Source organism: Platichthys flesus, chromosome 18, assembly GCF_949316205.1.
Source record: "Platichthys flesus chromosome 18, fPlaFle2.1, whole genome shotgun sequence".
NCBI lineage: Eukaryota > Metazoa > Chordata > Actinopteri > Pleuronectiformes > Pleuronectidae > Platichthys > Platichthys flesus.
The window spans coordinates 6,339,404-6,359,345 of NC_084962.1; the positions used below are offsets into that span (position 1 = coordinate 6,339,404).

The 19,942-nt window shown below is 41.6% G+C and overlaps 1 protein-coding gene across 2 annotated transcripts; it reads left to right on the forward strand.

The window, feature by feature from the left end:
• The first annotated feature begins 361 nt into the window (after window positions 1–361).
• Window positions 362–4,053, forward strand: LOC133973852 (protein FAM177A1-like). 2 transcript variants are annotated; one of them, XM_062411924.1, is made up of 5 exons: window positions 362–489; window positions 784–987; window positions 1,214–1,280; window positions 2,582–2,679; window positions 2,760–4,053. In XM_062411924.1, the coding sequence occupies exons 1-5, from the start codon at window positions 421–423 to the stop codon at window positions 2,970–2,972; spliced, it is 651 nt and encodes a 216-aa protein (XP_062267908.1). In that variant the 5' UTR covers window positions 362–420; the 3' UTR covers window positions 2,973–4,053. The 2 variants fall into 2 exon arrangements, with proteins under 2 accessions (XP_062267908.1, XP_062267909.1); XM_062411925.1 differs by having other exon boundaries at window positions 784–981.
• The last annotated feature ends 15,889 nt before the right edge of the window (window positions 4,054–19,942 follow it).

Here is a 19,942-nt window from a genome sequence, read left to right on the forward strand (position 1 = left end):
AAACAAATTTGATTTAGCATACATTTAATGTAGAAATCATTTGTGGTGGAGTATTGATATATGTTCAAATTTAAATTCACATAGAAATCCTGCGGGGGAAATCTATTGGGGGTATGATTTAGGAGTCTGGGTGTGAGATTTTGTGTAGTAACATTTTTACGGTCAAATATCATTAAGATGATCAATAATAGATTATATAATTATTCTACCGAGTTTATGAAATAATTGAATCGGTACGATGATTTAAATAAATGGACAGCTATAGATTTGAGGGACATGTGTTTTTATACTGCTCTTCCGCTGCGTCTCCATGGACCTTACGTACGTACTGCGCGATTCACGACACTTCCGGTCGCGGCGGTGCGTGCGGTGACGTTGCTGAAGGCGCAGCCTCCACAGACGCGGAGCAGGACGGTGACAATGGCCGAAATTTCTCTGTATCTCACTAACGTGAACGTGTCGATAGGACAGAACATGGCTGTGGAGCAGGTCAGTGCAAATCTTCTCCTCACGTCGCCCTGTGGTTTGCACAGTGCGGCGAATGCTGTCCCAGCCTGCAGCCCTGATGACACTGGCACAGCTCTGCCTGGTGATGAGGATGATGTGACACGAGAAATGTTATTTATTCATTTGTAACCCACACCCTGCACCAGTGTTTGAATCCTACCTGGAGGCTGCATCCACTTACTGACCCCCCCTTGTACAAAAAGAGACTCATAATAATAACAATAATACAATAATGTGTCTTCACGTTTGCCTCCATCCTTAACTCCATCACCCCAGAGCCAGAAGGACTTTGAGTGTGTGGAGCTGGGGGAGCAGGACAAGAGAGAGGAGCAGCAGCAGCAGAGGGAGAAGGTCCCTCGCCGGATCATCCACTTCTCCAGCGGGGAGACCATGGAGGAGTACAGCACGGACGAGGAGGACGCCGAGGACCAGGAGCCGGAGAGGAAAGACCTGCTGTCCTCCCCGGTCGATGCGGTGAGGGTGAGGAACAGAGGAGGGCTGGGGAATTTGTGTGTGGGGGCACAAGGAGATACACATGAGGACAAAGGGGATGATGGGAGGGAAGGACTGTGTATGTGTGTGTGTGTGTGTGTGTGTTTGTGTGTGAGAGGGACAAGGGATTTGTTTTGTGAGCAAATAATTCAAATGAGAAGCAGCAGTGGCACAAGTCCCTCATAACGGTGACTTTATTTTTGTTGTGTCGCAGTCCAAGATGACCTGGGGTCCATACTTCTGGTTCCACATGTGGAGAGCGGCCACGTCCACTGTCTCAGGTTTGTTCTTCCAGGTTCCTTCTTCACAACATGGAGGCCGTGGAGCTCCAGTGTAATGATGCAGGATGAGTGTGCGAGTCTGCTGTCTTTGGGCTGAACTCAGGTTTTCTGATGTCATGTTGCCGCCTTTTATTCACATCACCTCATGCTGCTTGGTCACGTCACCCACATGGATGTGTAATAATACATCGATAGGGTCAACCTGTCCCAGAGCAGGTTATCTCAGACTCTCTAGTCTGGAGGTCATCATCCCTGCTTGAACCTGACAAATGACTGTGTTGACAGTAGAGTAGCAAGTTCTAACAAGCATTAAAGAGGTCAGTTGAATTGAATTGTATCAGAAAAAGGAGCCTAATTAAAGTTTGAACAAATCTGAACTGATACTCAACTTGAATACAACCTATATGTCATAAAGCACGAGTCTGAGATCCAGTGATTTTCACATGTGTGACCAGCGATGACTGTCCCTCAGTCAGAGAAACTCTCTTACCCTTTGCTGTTGTGTTTATATATTCCAACAGTCTGTTGAAAACACATCCAGATGAGGTTAATACTTCACTTGTGTCTCGTCTCCCTTGTGCTGAAAACCAGCAGATGAGTTATCCGATGTGTTTTGGACAGCCTTGTATTCGTCGGTCGGTTTGTGATCCACACACTTTGGTGCTTCGTTGTCATTGGCAGCTTCTTCCTCCATTTCTTATTCATTGGCGTGTTTTCTACTGAGAGAAGGTCAGTCAAAAGGTCAGAGTGATGGTTATCTCACCCAGTCAGATGGTCACAGCTTGTGTGGGTTGGCGAGCTTGTAGATGGAGCCTTACTTTTGATAGTATTCCTTGTTCTTCTACATAATCATACTAAACTCATGTCATATTTAATGTATTCGTTATCACTTTCATAGCACTCTCTGCTGCTGCTGCTGCTTATGTTATGTGCTGCAGGTCATCACTGCTTGGTCTCATGTCATATGAAATGCTGCACTCACAGTTCTGCTGCTGCTGCATGGGGGGTTTTGGGTCATGGAGAACTCCAGTCTACAAACTTTACGAATCCAGTTAACTAGTTTTATAAAAATACACATTTCACAGTTCACCTTATGTCAGTGAAGCTGTAGACCTTTTGGAATTATCAACGCTGCTGACTTTAAGTAGCTGCATTTGTTCAGCTAATAGAGAATTAGAAGAGGGGTTTGTTACTTGAACTGTACCAAAGTGGAATAAGTTTTTCCAAAATGGGCACTACATCATATCTGTTAGTGTGTTGGTTTGTGTTAATACCAATTTCCCCCTGTTCTGATTTTCCAGCATGTGACTACCTAGGCGAGAGGATGGCCTCCCTCTTTGGCATAACCTCAGCCAAATATCAGTACGCCATCGACGAATACTACAGGATGAAGAAAGAGGTGCGTTACAGTTCTGACAGCGCGTTAATGGGTCTTTGTATTTGCCAATCAGCTGATTTAATCTTGTGTCCCTGCGTCAGAGGGAGGAAGAGAAAGAGGAGAACCGACTGTCGGAAGAAGCAGACCGAACCTTCGACCATCTACAATCTCAGGACGACGAGGACGAGCCCGTCGCCGTGTCGGAGCGGGCCGGGGCGTCCGCCGCTCGCCTCGACGTGACCTATCGGATCGAGGATGAAAATCGGGTACCGCCGAACACCATCAGAGTCCCCGCTCTCGTCACGGCGACCTAACCATCCCGGGGGGGGAGGGGGAAAGGACGTTTGAGCTTTAATGTCTGTCTTTTTGTTGAAGAAGGACCACTGTCTTGTTTCACCGAGCACCGTTTGGTTTGTGTGTGTCGACGCAGCTTCAGATGGGCAGTGCTGCTGTATGGTGGTTGATTGGCAAGGACGGCAGAGGCGGTGTCCCTATGCAACAGCGTAGCAACTGATAAAGTAACCGCTGGATAATTATCAAGAGGTGTGATATTTAAAAAACAAACAGTACGAGCCAGGACATGAAATAAAATGATCCAGTTTACCTGCTCGAGCAACCGTTTTTCCATTTCAGGCTCCTCGCAACATTATTCAACACTTTATTAGCTGCAGCAGCGTCCCAGATCTGAGCGCCCGCTGTGGAGTGAAGGTTATACGTTGCTCCCCTGTGCTTCAGATGGACCGGACACTGTGCCTATTCACCAATACAGCCCAGTCAGTGCCAGATCTAGACTAACATATATTTGAAGATCATTTTAAGTGATTCAATATGTCAAATAGCCTTCGATTTAGCGCGCACACTCACATTTGGATGAAGTTGTTCAACTATCTGATGCTGTTTTGTCCAGATCTGTTCAAAGCAGTGTGGCCTTGATCCACCTGGCTGCGCTAAAGAGCTGGCTACTTTAACACGCCCTCACCTGTTTGATTGTAGTCTGAATTAGTGTTCATTAAGCTCTTATTGCACTCAATGTCTGTGGAAGCACTGAGCAGATTAAGCCTTGGTTACTACTGACATTTTGTTAAAAAAAAAACAATGAAAACGGGTTTAAATGTCCTGTTCTTTGTTGCTCCAACTCTCTGCCTCATCTGCTACACATTCAAAACATGTAATAGTAGATGAGGCGTGAAGATCTTTGATAAAGGCAGGGAGCATTGTTACCCTGAGTCTGTATCCAGACATGCAAAGTTACATTTTTAACAGTTTTTAGTACGATTTTTGATATTTATGTATTTATTTTACCAAACTGATTGCACTTAATTCATGCATTTTTTTCTATTGCTTTAATAAGTAACTCTGTAATGAGCTGTTAATAAAACCATTGTCTGACTTTTACACATGTCTCTCTGTTTTATTCCACGAAGTCAGTGTCTGTGACTCGGTGCTGCAGCGGGAGTGATGTGACTGATGCTTGTCGGCGCAAACAGAGGAGCCTGTGTTGTCGTGTGTGCAGACCGATCTGAGGTCAGCGACTCTGTCCACCCGCTGCACAATGTCCCCATTCTCAGGTCAGAGTGGGCTTCTGTGGTCCCCGAACGACCTCCGCAGCAGCCACGCCCCTCACCGCCAACTGTCAATGTGACGCACTCAGCTTCACAGATCAACAACATGCTGAGTGGACGCTGCTGGGTGTGATGGGGGAGTGCGTATGAAGCCACTTTCAGACGTGCACTGAACTTCGGACTTTTTTCCGGGAAATTAGCCAGAGGGGGTGCATGTGAGAAAGCAAATGTCAGAGTCAGTTGTTTCAGACATTTTTTCAGAAACTTTTCCTGCCAGCCCCTTAGCAAAATGTCAGGATAATAAAGGTGTGGATGATGTTTCTGACATTTCTCCCAGGGAGTAATTGATGAAAAAAATCCGTCGCATTCAGGAACCTGTTATCTATGATTGTGTGAAACTTGTTGCAGCTTTAGTGATTTAGGGGGGCCGTTGGGCCTCCTGTTGTGCTCTTCATATGTGAAAGGCAAACTCTAGAGTTCATGCCTGAAAACAGCTTTAGAGTCTCTAAGACACTGGCAGGGTCATGAACTATTCTTACAGTGCTAGAGTAACAACAATTGTGAATGTATATGTGTGTTTGTGTGTCGGTTGACGTACAGAGCCAACATTGCGATCTTTTCGATGTCTTCATTCATCATAATTATTTGTTACTCTGTAGAAACCTCCATCTCATCACATAGTTTTGACAATAGAGTGCAGTGAGTTTTTCTCAGCCCGTTTCCAAAACATACACTAATTTGTTATTGTGGAAGCATAATACTGGTCAAATTCTCATTGGCTTCCTTACAGTCAGTTAGATGAGAAGCTCGATACCGCCCACATCTCTGTGCCACGAACCGTGAGCGTTACCTCGGATTTAAAAAATGTCTCGAAATGTCTCAATCTCAACAAGTAATTTGAAAGTGGTTATGCTTTCCTGAGAGGGGGAGCTTGAAACTGGGCCCGTCGCCAGTACTTAAGGACTTAATGAGAAACAAAACGACTTATGATGGAAATGTTGGGCAGCGACCATGACAGGAAAACTAAGCTTTTCTTTCTGCAAAATAGCTGTTTCCTGGAAAAACCGAAAAAGAAAAGCTGGGCTCTACTGGTCATTTAGACAGGATGTGAAACTACACATTCAGACTTTGGCGTCCTTCAAACTCACAAACAAGATATAAAAGCGAAGCCTGTTGGTTGCTGAGTACATGCTGCAGCACGTCATTCTGTGGTGGTGCCGTGATGAGACAGCTCATCTGTGAGAGTCACGTTGTGAAATGGGTCCGTGCCACAGCCTGGCCTCCCAGAAAACTGACAGACAATACCACCCACTGACAGCCCTGCACAGCCAAGATCACAGAGTCATGTCACACTGATGAAGGCTCGTACATCATTCGAACACCCAGTGACAGGGCAGGTTTTTTGAAATCATGTTTACGATCTGATATGGATGTTGTTGTTAGGAGCATAAATGGAAATGTGCGTCAAAGGTGAGGTTCCTTTGCAGCTGAAATAGACTCAAACTACTGAAAAACAGCTCCTGGTGGTTTCGTCTTTATCATTAATTGATATGTTTTGGAATCATTTATGTACATACATTAAGATTTGTATTTCCCTTTGCACACACGGTGTGCAAAATGAGTCTTCAAGAGAATCTCATTTATTTATGGGGCCAGTTTCCACATGCAAATGGGACTTTGTCTGGTGGATAATTATAATTAGTCATTATTAATATCCAAAGAATTAAGCCAGATAAGGATGTCACGATAAGTCCTGTCAGTCAAGTTAAAGGAAAGGTTGGCAATTTGTTTTTGAAACACTTTTTATCTTTTGTGTTGAACTCCTCCTCACCTCCCGATCAATTCATCATTTTTTAAAAGAGAAGGAGACAGTGTCTGTGTCCCTCATTGGACTGCTACTTTTGTGGGCAGTAGCTTTTATGGGGGGGGAATAATAAGCATGTTGATCCAAAGAAGTATATTATTGGGAGGATACATTGTGGCTTAATAATAATAAGGTCTTCCTTATGAAAACAATTTTGTTGTTATGTTTGACAGTTCACATTTCAGTAAAAGATTCATCCTTCTGTTTCCCAAATGGACTTATTTTTATAATTTCCATATAGACTGAGGCTTAGACAGACGTTATCATTAATTGAACCAATTGGAAGCGATGTCCATTTGAGAAGCTCTTTTATGTTGATTTCAGCTGCGGGAGCCCATCACAGATCATTTACAAAGATAGAAACACTGAAACTGTGTTATATACTTTATTATGGCCACTGGAGGCACTGTTCATGTGTGAAGAAGTTCATATAATTCTGGTTTATTTTCTTCTCTGCTATTACCTGTACAGATACATTACTGCTTAGTCAATGAAGGCAGATATGTTTTCAGACTGTGTAGAACTGTATGAATGTATGTATAAACCTTTTTTCCAGAAGCTAGTCACCAGTGTCAGGTTGGTCTGGCTGGCTGTGGAAACTTTTTTATATTTACCGTCTTTATTGTGCATTTCCTGTTCAGTCCACTAGGGGGTGGTGCTGTATTTAATAGAAGAGGCGAACTGGGGTTACTATGGTGCATAATAAAAGTCATTGCTGAACTAATTTTGTAACTAAAAGTTTTTTTTTAAGATTTGAGGAAAAGTTTTGCATGAAAAACGACTCATACAGAAATAATTGTAAATGAATGATGGATGCAAAACATCATCTAATGAAAGCTTCTTGTCTTGTAAATTTGGAATATAAGCAAGTTCGATAAAGCATATCCACCACAGGCCTTTATATAAGAGTCTGTGCGCTGGGGCAGCAGAGACAAGACTGACTCGCCTCATCCATCTCAGCCTCTTCCTTCTAGAAGACGTGAGGCACGCACCAGTCATCGGGCAAACAGTGATTAAGTGGGAAAATCCAGAGTTGAGAATTCACAATCTGACTGAGTGTTTACTGGTGCAGCCATGAATGTGCGTGTGTGTGTGTGTGTGTACTTGTGATAGCCAAAACGTTGCTTCAATTGTCTTGTGCCAATCCCCCACCTGTGTGTCCACGTGCCGGCCCCAATTCGTCCGAAGACTCGGAGCATACCTGACATTTTTGCGGCCCTTGAGCGGTGGGGGTGGGGGCCAGAGGTGTTTACTGCTCTGGGGAGACCAGTTCAGCGACTTACCCAAATCTGGTGTACGCCAGTTTAACCTCGCGTCCTAAAATAAAGTATCAAACCACACCTGAGCACCATATGTGCTGACACATCGTCTCTGGGATTAATCAGCGTGCACGTGACGATTAATCACTCACAGAGCACTAACAAAAGTTAGGTAAGTGCCGTAGAGAGATCGGGTACCTGGCACAAAACTAGAGGGGCACGTTTGTGGCTCATTCAAAGCAATTTCCTCGACATTCGCAGAAAATGAAAGAGGACTACTGCTCCTCAGCGGTGAAAGCCACATGTACATTAATGGAAACAGAGGCAGAGGTGAGAGAGAGACGGGGGGACAGTGAGACATATAGAAAGACAGAGGGAGGGAGGGTGATGAGAACAGCAGCAGCCCCTTTGATGTGGGCCTCAGCTGGGCCCTGTGTGTGTGTGTGTGTGTGTGTGTGTGTGTGTGTGTGTGTCTGTGTGGTTGTGTGTGTCTTCGGCAAAGCAGGCCTGCTGAGGGAAGGGGATTTCCAGCGCCGCTTGGTCTCCTGTCTCACCCCCTTTAGCCTTTGCTTCCTCCGTGGGCTACAGCATAAAAATACAGAGAGCCTGTCTCGTGTGAGACAAAGCCCCTGCAGCTAACACTGGAACGGCAGGAATTGTCAGTTTAATGATGAAACTCTATGTTATAACCACATCTACTTTGGGTAGTAAAGGATGTAGAATATGCAAGGTGAAGGAGAGTGGGCTCTGTTGCTTTGGGGTATAATGTTCCTTCTCTTCAGCTTTGCATGCTACATGGAAACACTGCAATGTTTGCGTCGCAACAAAGTGTTATACACAGTATCTCTTCATTAAAACATCACTTGTTGCCATAAAAAGATATTGCAACCACAATCTCAACATTTACTAAATGAATATTTACCTCCATGCACTTGTAATTTCTCTCAAACACACAAAGGCCTATTTCTTTTAGCAATGCATGCCCCGAAAACACCAAATGTGAGATAATCATCTCCCCCACATAACTGCAAAAGCTCCTCTGCATGTTTTCTTATGTCTGCACATCACACCTCTCTCACTCACTCACCCTGTCTGCACACATTGCCCTTCACACACCCAAGAACACATGCATACACCCAAATGCAGAAACATGTGCTTGTCAAAAAGCACTTCACACACTCATGTAGCGTGTGCACGCAAACGCATGCACACACACACAAACACGCACACACAGAAGGTTGTGGAAAGTCCCTGGCACAAGTTGCCTTCTATCTCAGTTCTAGCTGTTTGCTAGTACAGGTGGGTGCTTCAATATGGCCTGTGATCATACATTGTGCTTTACCAGCTGCTCGTGCAATTATTGACTGTTTGCTTTGGGAAAAACTGCAAATAAGCTCAATAAAATACATGAAAAGTCTGTTCGGGGGGGAGATCCTCACCTGCTGCCAGATTGATGAGGCTCGCAAGCTTCCAGTTCATATCACAACAAGGTTTTACAGTGTGGATTCAATAATTCTCCCTTAACCCAAATATAGAAGAAAAAAAAGGCAACTATATCCCCTCATTCAAGAAGATTCACACCTGTTTCTACCCAAAGCACAAAGCAGATACGTGGGTAAACAAACAGGAAAAGCATTTAGATTTATTTTAATCTTTAAGATACAATTGCAATTTTAAATACAGAAATAATGTTATCATTTCAAAATGATTCAAATCTGGTATAACATTTTTATATTTTTTCTATATGTGAACCTGTGAGCTGCATGTGCCATGCTCCTGTGTAATGTGCAAGCTGCACATGCTATTTTCACCATCAACCTCACCCAATACAACAAAGACATAACAAGCTCATAATCTAATTCGATGCATATATTCCACACCACTGTATCTTCATAAATCTAGAGACAGTTTAATATTTACCAAATTATTTGAGATTTTACTCTACTGTTGAATGTTGATATATCCAGTCCAGTAAAACAAGCTGAGGTGCTTAGACGAAGGTTTGCAGGTCGTGTGAGGTTACGGCCTTATAGCCCGACCTATATACACATTTACTATCTAAAAGCTGAGGATAAACCAAAGGAGTTATAATTATACTACTATTTCAACTTAAGATGAGAAATCAGTTATCCTATATGCATTACGCCACATTATCTTGTTATTATAATTTTGAATCAAAACTCTCCGTTTGGTTTGCAGTTATTGGCCTTTTTATTATTCTTTGTCCACACTGGCTTGGACAGCAGGAACCAGAGTGAGGCCAATAGGTGGAAATTATACTGTCTCCATGATAGATGAAAACTGTGTATTTATTTAAATTGTATTGAATTTTCTCCCTGATATTTTTTTGTAAAAGTGCATCTGCAGAAAAAACACATGTCCACATAGACAGTGGAAAGTATTAGTCAGTTCCTTGATCAGTAGATGCACATGACAGTATCTAGACTTTATCATGTTTTTCTTTTAATTTATGACTCAGACTCCTGTCAACCATCAACCAGTGGACAAAATGTATCTTTTATCGCAATTTCTAACTTTCTCCTCATCTGGACATGAGTCAAGACTGACGGATGTTTGCAGTTTGTGAAAAGCCCCAGTGTGAAATTGATCTTTTTGGTTAGATTTACTTATACGTATGAATGAGTGATATTCACAACTAAGACAGACAGAGCAAATGCTGATTAAAATGTTTAGGTACTTCCATCAGTCAAACCTGATCAATATAGAATCAGTTTAAATCAGGATTTGGACCAACAACAAAATGTATAATTACTGTTCCACCACAAAGTGATGCAAGACGAATACAAGGATACATTAAATGACTACAAAGTGACACAAAACAACCAAAGAGGCATAAAAAGACTCACAAAACAAACCACAAAGAAAACATGAACATGAGAATGACGCAACATAAGACAAGGACTTGAGCAATATGGCCATATCAGTGTTTTCTATCAGCCTGTGCCCCATTCGGGCCCAAAAGTTTCTAAACCTGCTATTTTGTAGATTGAAATGCTCAAAACAACAGTTTAAAAAAATTGTATGTGATGTAGAGTCATGTTATTGAAAATTGTCATGAAAATTAAACATAATGGTTCACTTTTGGCCTTGACTTGGCTTGGTCGGTGGGTGTTTTTTTCTGCAGGGTGGTGTCCCGCTCCCTTTATTCGGAATGACCTTATGTAACTGCCGCTCGGGGCAAAGTGGTAGTGAAACATCCTCTGCACAATAATGACCCTGCATGGGTGGAGTGTGTTGCTTGCAAAGGCCGCTGAGGTCCGAATGTATAACTCTAGGTACTTTCCTCTCCATCTGTCACTCATGTTCTCACATCATGCAGACAGCGTGAACAGTGATTTGAAACCAGGAAGCAGTACATTTCAGCCCACCTTTAAGCTGTGGTTGTCTGTTGCTGGGGTCAAAAATAACAGTGACACTAATTCTGTTGGTTTTATTTTGTCATTCACAGACATCAAGTACATAGCAATGCATTACTGTTGTCATTGGAAAACATTTGATCATGAGCACAAAGGTTCAGATCTTTTGAATTTGGTTTAGATGTTGCTTCTCCTCAGGCAAATCTCTGAAATCTTTGAAGAGGCTGGTCTGTAATGGAATTGAAAAAAAAAAGCAAAATGATGAGTTATTTTAGGCAAGTCTGGAGTTGTACTGCCACTGGTAACTTAACATAGAATGTTGATGACTATGTGAAGCACAGTGGCTTAATCTATTTTAGGCGTAGCTGTCAGGCATTTAAATAGAAAGTCAGGAGTTGCTAATCCAGGCCCAACCACTACTAGAGGTAAATCAATCGGGTGGAGCTTTGTAACATACAAAAATAAATAAAAAAATGTTTTGTATTGTCTTGCTTTGGTATGGCAAGGTGTGTTTATAGACTTGCCTACGTGAGTAATGAGAATAAACACGTATCGAATCTATGATTACACACAGGTTACACACAGCTATGTAATATGCCAGACTGCATGAAGGTGGTTAAGCAAACACGCTTCATGTTGTTTTACTTTGTTGAGTTCACGTCAAGGAAAACAAGCCATTCCAAAGAGTAACGCTAGAAACATCGGTCATTTATTTGTTGCAATTACTATAAATCAATAACATAAAACAGCTCTAGAGTGTAGATGAAAAAAAAATATATCATTATAAGTAAAGTTTTTTTTTTTTTTTAATTTTGAGGCGGGGAAACAAGCTGCAAACACATCATCACCTCATTTGGGTTAAAAAGGCTAATGTGTCAGTAAAGTGTTGCTAATTTAAAGTATCATTAATGTTCATTTGTCTGGCCACCTGATGAATCTATGTCTATTATTTGTTCCCTTTTCAGCTCTGTTTTGCCTGATGCTCTACTATGCTAGCTACTACGTATTGTATCTGCTGCTTGTACTACAGAGCATACAGATCTACTACTTGTACAAAAAATAACTAAATTCCTCTAAAAAAACAACGATACAAGATAGTCCTTATACCAGGATCGCTTTGTTTCACAATATATCTATGTCCAGACAACACAAAACGACAAAAATCCCAAACAGGCATGTTAGTCCAGTGGGTGGTGATAAAGTCTACATCAACAGTTTTTGATATACTAGAGAAGAACGCTGCGGGTAAGGTGGTGCAGTAATGGTAAATTTAACTGCAAACTTGTAATTAGACGTCACAGTGCTAACCAAACATAGAGAAACCAGCCATTGTTGTTATTGTATCTGGCACATCCTCATCACACAAAGCAACAGTGGGCATATGCATGAAGTCAACTTGAACGTCACTGTTTTTTTTTAGATACTTTGCTCTTTGGTAAGTCAAAATCTCTTTCTCCTTTGTTATCTGCATGTTAATCAAGGCATAACTTTAATTCACATGATCCACTTTGCATCAGCAGTACAAAACTCCTGGATGTGCCCGGTCACCTGCGAGCTCCAGAAGGGGTGAATGGCGAGCATGTGAGTCTTCAGGGAGAGGTTATGTCATACAGTATAACAGCTTGAGGGGGCAATTAGAAGGTAATGGCTGTATAAACACACATTCACGGAACAGAACTTAATTTCATCCCTTGCTTGTGACTAGACGCTTCTGCGACTCCACAATCCGAAAGTGCTTCAATCCCAAGAGAAACGGCAGGAATGTGAATAACGCTGTGTCCCTGAGGAGGTCAAGCATTGGAGTGCATCTCGGCAAAGTTCAATTGTCAATCAGCACAGCTTGTCCCCGAATCTCGAAATGCTAACACACAAAAGGAAATCTCCCGACATCCTGGAGGACAGGAAACTCCCTACTTTTGTTTTGCTGTGGCCAACCCACGCAGCAGCAAAACAATGGATATTTTTAGCCCTTTTGTTAAATATATCCCACTTACCAGTGCTGTTAAGATGAAATTGCTATTTAGGTTGTTTGGCTTTTGAGGCGAGCCGAGGACTGTCTCACGTAAGCTGCTTTGATAAAACACTTGTGGCTGAAATCTTTGCATTTTTCCTTCGTCCCAGTCAGGACACGGGTGGTGAGGTGCATTCAAAGCCCACGGAAACCAAACGCACGCTCACAGTGCTTGTTATGTCTGTGCCTCGTACACGGTACTGTATATTTACGTGAAAGACCTGGCTCTTTTATCTTCCCTTTTAAATTCACTCAACACAAAAGGATCCCACGCCTTCTGATGTAGCTACCAGACCAGCCTGTTTGTCTGTCTGTGGGGGGAAAACAGCTCATAACACACGGAGGGAAATATGAGAGAAAGAACAGAGGGAGGCAGTCAAGCAACTCATTGTCCAAAGTTGAGGATTTAGCGGCGCAAAAAACATGGAGACGCACAGTGAGAGAGGAATTCCCCCAGTAGGTTCAAACGATTGCAGATGTGTGCCTGGCCGACTGCTACTGCATACATCTGGGCCAGAACGCTTTCCCGCACGCCTCCTCCTCCATCCTCCGAGCCCTCCATGTCTCGTCTTCATAACACTGCCCTCTGCTCTACCCTGGAAAAGCGATTAGGTAGAACACATGGCCTGGTGTAAACTACCACTCACCAGGCAGCCAGTCCAGCGGCTGTGGCGGTCCACAGCAGCGTGTATCATGGGAGGCCTGAAAAGCCCATTATCTTGGCAACTGGGAGGGAGAGATTTGGCGGAGGGGAAGTTTTGGGGGATTTCAGAAGGGAAAGATGCAGCTTTCTAAGTAACAGTGCTACTGGAGGTCAGCAGTAGTCCGTAGCTTGTGCAAAACTGCACGTTTACAGTCAGACGGTTTTTGCAGGATTTTCAACATCTTCAACCATGTTTTATTTTGAAATGCAGAGCCGCATCTTGAAACTGACTCCAGGAACTTTAAAAGAAGTGTGAATGAGTAAACGTGCATGCATGACCAGAGTACAGCATGTCCCTCTTTGTAGGGAACATTTCCTGATGAATTATTAACAGATCTATAATTGATATCAAGTAGGACCCATATAAAAACTAGTGGCATGTTTTGCTTATTGTTTACTTCCTTGTTCAAGAGAAGACACGCACCTGAACTTGTTTATGCTCATTCGGAGACAACAGACACTCTGCACATGCCCACAGACACTGATGCGCATGTGCAAACACATACTAGTGGGAAATTCCCAGCAAAAATTCCACTCCAGCAGTCCTCTGTGAGCACATTCCTGGGTTTTTCACAGCATCTTGCTGCTGAAATGAATGTCGATTTTATAGTTGCAGGGCAGTTTTGAAGATTCCGCGGAGCCTCAAGCTAGCAGTAAATCTTTCTTGGCTGAGGATATTTCATGTAAGCTTATATCCCTCCTCAATTTCCTTGATGCAGATCCTTTTGGGAAATCGAGGGAGCATGAAAGAACAAGCAGGGAACAGGGAAGAAGGAAGAGACTTATGAGTTCCAGAAAAAGGGATTTCTTAGGTGCTCAACATGTAAATACAACAATATGTTGTGTAATAATTTGCGAGATTACATCTGTACGTATATAATTCATGTTTGGCCAGATCACAGAATAGCATTATGACTAACAATCAGTCATGTAATTATATAATTTAGGGAACACACAAACTCCCCTAGAATGCCCTGCAATGATTTCAGAGGTGAATGTAACTATCTATCATAACTAAATAAGGCGGATGAGGGCATGTTTTCCGTTTGCAGATAACGTGGACACCCAATTAATGAATGTGTAACTGTTCGAGGGGGATTTTTATAGGCGTACAGCAGAGTGCAAAAAAATGAGTCATGCTTGTTGGTGACTTGGATCTTTTACTGTCTCCACAATTGTATCTATTAGGCTGTGGTCTTGCTCCGGGATTGCTCAATATTTGGTGTAAAAATCGTGTTATTGTAGTAGTTTGATGTATCTCTTTCATCATCATATATGTAATGGGCCAAAACACAGTGGGTTTGGGTGCTGCTGCACAGTACAGTTGGCATCGCTGCAGCACAGTAGGGTGTTTCCTCTCTTCGTAAACCATCAGGAGATTACTTCCCTCGCTCTGGAACCACTGTGCTTCATGCTACTGGCCCCTGAAATGAATCTGTAGATGGGATTTCCAGGTTTTATTCCAGCCAACCATGGAAAATCCCCCGTCTCCAATTAGGAATACTTTAGTTTTATTTGATTGATGAGAAGTCCCACATTCATTCACCTTGCTTCTTAAAGCTACAGTACTTTTGTATTTGCAGTTGAAACAAAAAGAAATGTATGTGAATAATGCATGCTGTAATAATAATGCAGTACTGGTAAACAAACGCTACCGATCTTCAGTTGATTAACACGTTTTTAAACATGTGTACCATTATTTGTTCGGTTGAGTACTTACATTTAAAAATGAATTATTCTAGCGTTGCATCCTCATTTTTTGCAGCCATTATCTCTTTTGAAGAGCAAGTAAGAACGTAGTAGATGTGCTGTGTTGTTGTTTATTTATTACAGTTACGAACATTACAGTAAGGCTTGGGCCTCCATACTGTGCCACTATGCTATTGGGGACTAGCTGGTGGACAAAACTGAGCATTTAGCACCCAAATATCTTGATAATACCCTACAAAATAGTAGAAGAGTGAATATCAGACTTTTATTTATTTCGTAGTCCGAGGCAAAACCGCAATTAGAATTGCTAGCTGTTTAAAAACACACATTAGCCACATCAACTCTTATTAAGTTGACATGCCAATGTTGTGTTTCCAACTTGTTCCACTGAAAACAAGGGGCCAAAAGGTCAGGTGCTCTGCACAGCAGTGTTATTGAATAATGTTTTTTGAGCTAAACAGAGAAATGTGTAATTGATCAATGAAAAAAGTTTGTAGCAAATAAATACTCTGCTTTTTGTAAGTTTTAGCCTCATGGGAGAAGCTATGTTCTGGTTCTAGTTAAACAAAGTGAAAAATACAACTTCAAAGCCTGAGGGTAGCATTCGCTGTCATGTGATGAGTAAAAAGGTTAGGTTTGTCGCTATCAGATGATGGGATGATGGCATTAAAGGTAAATATAATAAGATCGCTCAGAATGAGGCAGAGGATGACACAGGGATAAAGGTATGAGGCACAGCAGACAAAGCTTACCAGCAGAACCTTATAGTTAAGGCTTGTCTGAATACGCCTGCTGGTGTGCACTGAAAAACACTGTGAGGTTGTCATGACTCAAAATACAGAGAAATACTGGGAAAAGGAGAAGAGGGTTTGGGTTTCCTGTGGTACAGCAGAGTGAGGCATGTTAAAAGTTGTTGTTTGGCCCAATTTGGATTTTCTTCCTCAGGTGAAATTGGATCCATCTCTATGTTATTTCTATGCACTAGGCCCAGATCTCCTGTGGCAATGTGAGAATCACATGTTTTTTTCAAATTATAGACTCTACCCATCCTACAGGTTATATTCAGGGAGAAGAGGAAGTATGTGGGAGTTTAAAAAAGCTATTGATCTTGCCCACCCACTCAGACATCCAGCCATGTGGCTTCCTTTTTCATACTGGTATTTTTATATGATATTACAAGCTGCACTGAGACAGGAAGTGCAACTATTTTAAATCAAAAGCTCTCAGTCTGTGAATATCATTAGTGTTTGTTAGTCTCTGGGATTTAATGCACAGGGTATTTCAGGATCTATTTTCATGGGATAATTATAGTAAAATGCTTTGGTTAAACCACAGATACCCCCTTCAATGCTGGCTCTGCTGTTAGTGCAAACACATTCATGTATGGTTCATGTATTTTCTTATCGGAAAAAAAGGGGATGCCTATGTTTCCAATGGTCAATGTACTTAATTTGAATTATGGATCTTAAGCGACAGGAAAAACTTGGATATGTCTGGTTTATATGATATTGCATTGAAATAGGCTGCAGTAATTCAACTTCAAACTACATAACATACAGTTGAAAGAGTACAGGGGCATCTCAACAAGTAAACATATGAAGTCCAGTTCTGAGGTAGAGTATTTTTCAATCTGTGAAAATATGTGTATACTTATCTATTTTCTTTGAGGCACTGGAAGGAGCATGCTAAAGAAAGTTTAACACAAGCCTTTGTCACAAACTGGAGGAGTGAAATATGATTAGGCAGCCTGAAGGGTTCTTGTGAAAGATGCCACAGAGTAGCATTAAGGGAAGTGTTGTTCCAAGAGTTTATGCCAGTTGTTCATACAAGGAACTAAACATCCCAATAGCACAGCCTTTAACTTCGTGGAATTGCTCATACTACATCAATGTGTGACATCCTTAAAAATGAAATATGTTTCTTTTTTTTACTATTAGTTTAACACTTGATTCAACACTTAACATAAGTCCTGTTTACACCTTGTTTACTTGTGATCTGTATCAGGGTACCTTCTATCCACAAGCTTCTGTCTTCAGACCGGGTTTCAATAAAACTAAATTCTGCCCGTGACCAGATCTCAATATGCAAGTTAGTTAGCTGGGATCAACAGGCGTCATTCATTTTTTTTAAATCCACTTTTTGCAAGGTGACGACGTCTAGATGTGGTCTAAACGTCTAAATCGTGGCCTGGACTCGCTGCGGTCTGCGTACATTAACACTTTGCATTAATGTGGGGTGGTTTTTTTCCAGAGAGGATATCCAGATGTGGGCTGATGTTAATACCAGATTCAAATGGGGCCACGATACCCACTGTAGACTCAAGTGTGGTATCAATTATCCGATTGAATTCATTTTCTTATTATTTCCTTCTTTTCGCTCAATTTCTGTGTGATTTATACACATTTGTTTTGCACATTTCAGTGACGGACACTGTAGCAGTTGGGCAAGAGCTGAATGGAGTTATCTTCACTTTCTATTTGAACAAAATAGGGTCCTTTTGTTTCTCCTTTCCTCCCAGTCTCCATCAGGCTTAACGCAGTGTTTATCTGCAAGATAATCAGAGCAGCACCGAAGGGAATCAGATCATGAAAGCAAAGTCAGAACATAAGTGAAAGACGAAAAAACATTTGCCAAAAAATAAAGGCCAAGAGCAACATTTGCTGTCAAGCTGTTCAGTACTAAAACGCTTATAATAAAAAGAGAAATAGACCGGACCTTGTTGGAAGATCAATTAAATTAATCAATTAGATGAAGAGAAGACAGAGAAACAAATATTGTATGAAAAAAAATACATGTTAGCCTACAATGTTTTCCAGGTTGTGTGCCAACAGTTGTTTTTTGTTCACACCAATAATTCATGACATTATGGTCATAAAATATTATTTACTTAGGAGTAAAGCACTCCTACACTTTTTCTTCAAACCACACTTATTGCATGTGTGTTAATCTCTGTACAGTACCTGGGTGGTTTGCTTTTAAACTCTGCTGTCACTACACCATGTAATTATTTACGCTGCTGTCTCACTGGTATACAGCCAGTCCAAGATTACACCATTCTGGGTTATCGTACTTACCTTACAGGTTTGAATTTCTCTTTAATACCTTTGGCATTTGCGAACAAGTATGACAACACAAATTGCCACATATCTTGAGAATACTGTGCAACCACCTGCGTGTTTGCAACATGACAAACCGATAGATTACTTACAAGGAACAACATACAAATTCTAAAGAAGATGTCACACGTATGAGGAAGTGAGAATGCGGAATGTCTATCACACGCATGCTGGGTGGAATTGTATCACTTTTGCCTCACTTTGGATTATTTCACTATAAATTAGCCGTTCGTAGAAGCTGCACACTTGATTCAGCTTCATAGAAACTTTATTGAGAGGAGTAACATGTAATGAATATTTTCTGTTTGAGTTATATTATAGTTTATAGTATTATATATTTTGTTCATGTTTTTACAGTAAAATATAGTTTTAAAGATTTGAGCAAAAATAGCACCAAGAAATGTGTCAGATATGGAATGAAAAGCTTTTAAAATGTACTGTACAGAATGAGTCAATGTCCCGTATTCAGTTATGAGGGTTTTCAGAGAAAGCAGGCCTAATCATACCAATGTTTCCCTTGTTGCCTAACATCTAAACTTCTGCGCTTGGAAAATATTAGACAGACTGTGGGTTTTGAATGTTGAAAAAAAAAAAAAATATCATAGATGGTGGAGATCCCCCCATAATCCAGACAACCGTCCCACGCCTCTTTCTCTCAGACAAGAGGGCGGGGGTCTTTCTGGTTTCAAATGTGAGCGAAAGCGCTGCAGTATAGTATGAATGAGCTGTGCTTTCATATGGCATAAGGACCGGATGCTGGAGGAGAGATGTGGTGAAGGGGACAGGAAAGGGGGAAGAAAGTGACAGGTGTCAGGTTGGAGGGGCTCCCTCATGGGTGGGAGGTGGTTTGCATGGTTTTAAAATACCAAAAAACAGAAGGTGCAGATGGTCTCTCGACGTAAATTGGAAGCATTCTGAGGTTTGACTTACCTCAACCAGCAGTTTAATTCGGTCTTAAAAATACATTTGATAGGTCATTTCATAAAAAATGAATGTCTCCATTTACTGGTGTGGATTTTCTAAAATGATCCTTAAGTGGACATTTTGAAGTTGCAAAATCCATGTTGGAAACTCACGTCTTTATCATCTCTGCCACTCACTCCTTTAGTGAGAAGGAGTCTGGGTGTGCCGGAGAGGACTCGCTTTTTGACAGTAAACGGCTGTTAAAATAACTAAAACCATAATCGGGTCATATGAGGTTGGGTAATTAAATATAAAAACTCCCATGTATGTAACCTGCAATTATACACTATCACAAACTGTGCTGTTAAAAGAAGATTATGAAGTGGTATCCAAAGATGAAGTTATAAGATTGCCCCTGTTGGCACCGCAGGCCGAGGGGACGACTTGCTTCTTATCGCTGATCATCTGAATGCTCTGTACGTCATTATCTGAATGTGCTAGTGACTTATAAAGAGGAAGCACACATCCTCTCTACAGCTGCATGAGCTACCTGGGGACACAGGGAAAATCCCCACATGACATGCACACACATTTGAGGCTTTTTTTCTTTTTTTTTACAAGGAAGAAGGAAATGGGAATTAAGAATAAAACCATGTAATCCGTAACTGATTTTGTCCCACAAACTGTTAAAACGTTTCCTTCTAAATGTGGCATTACTTTCACATATATGGTAATATGATGAGGAAAAGGAAATCTGTGGTGTCGTGAGGGTTAATCTG

Coding starts and splice junctions, on each gene's coding strand:
- LOC133973852 (XM_062411924.1), top strand. CDS start 421: ATGGCCGAAATTTCTCTGTATCTCACTAACGTGAACGTGTCGATAGGA. Junction 988..1,213: donor CCCCGGTCGATGCGGTGAGG/GTGAGGAACAGA, acceptor GTTGTGTCGCAG/TCCAAGATGACCTGGGGTCC. Junction 2,680..2,759: donor ACTACAGGATGAAGAAAGAG/GTGCGTTACAGT, acceptor TCCCTGCGTCAG/AGGGAGGAAGAGAAAGAGGA.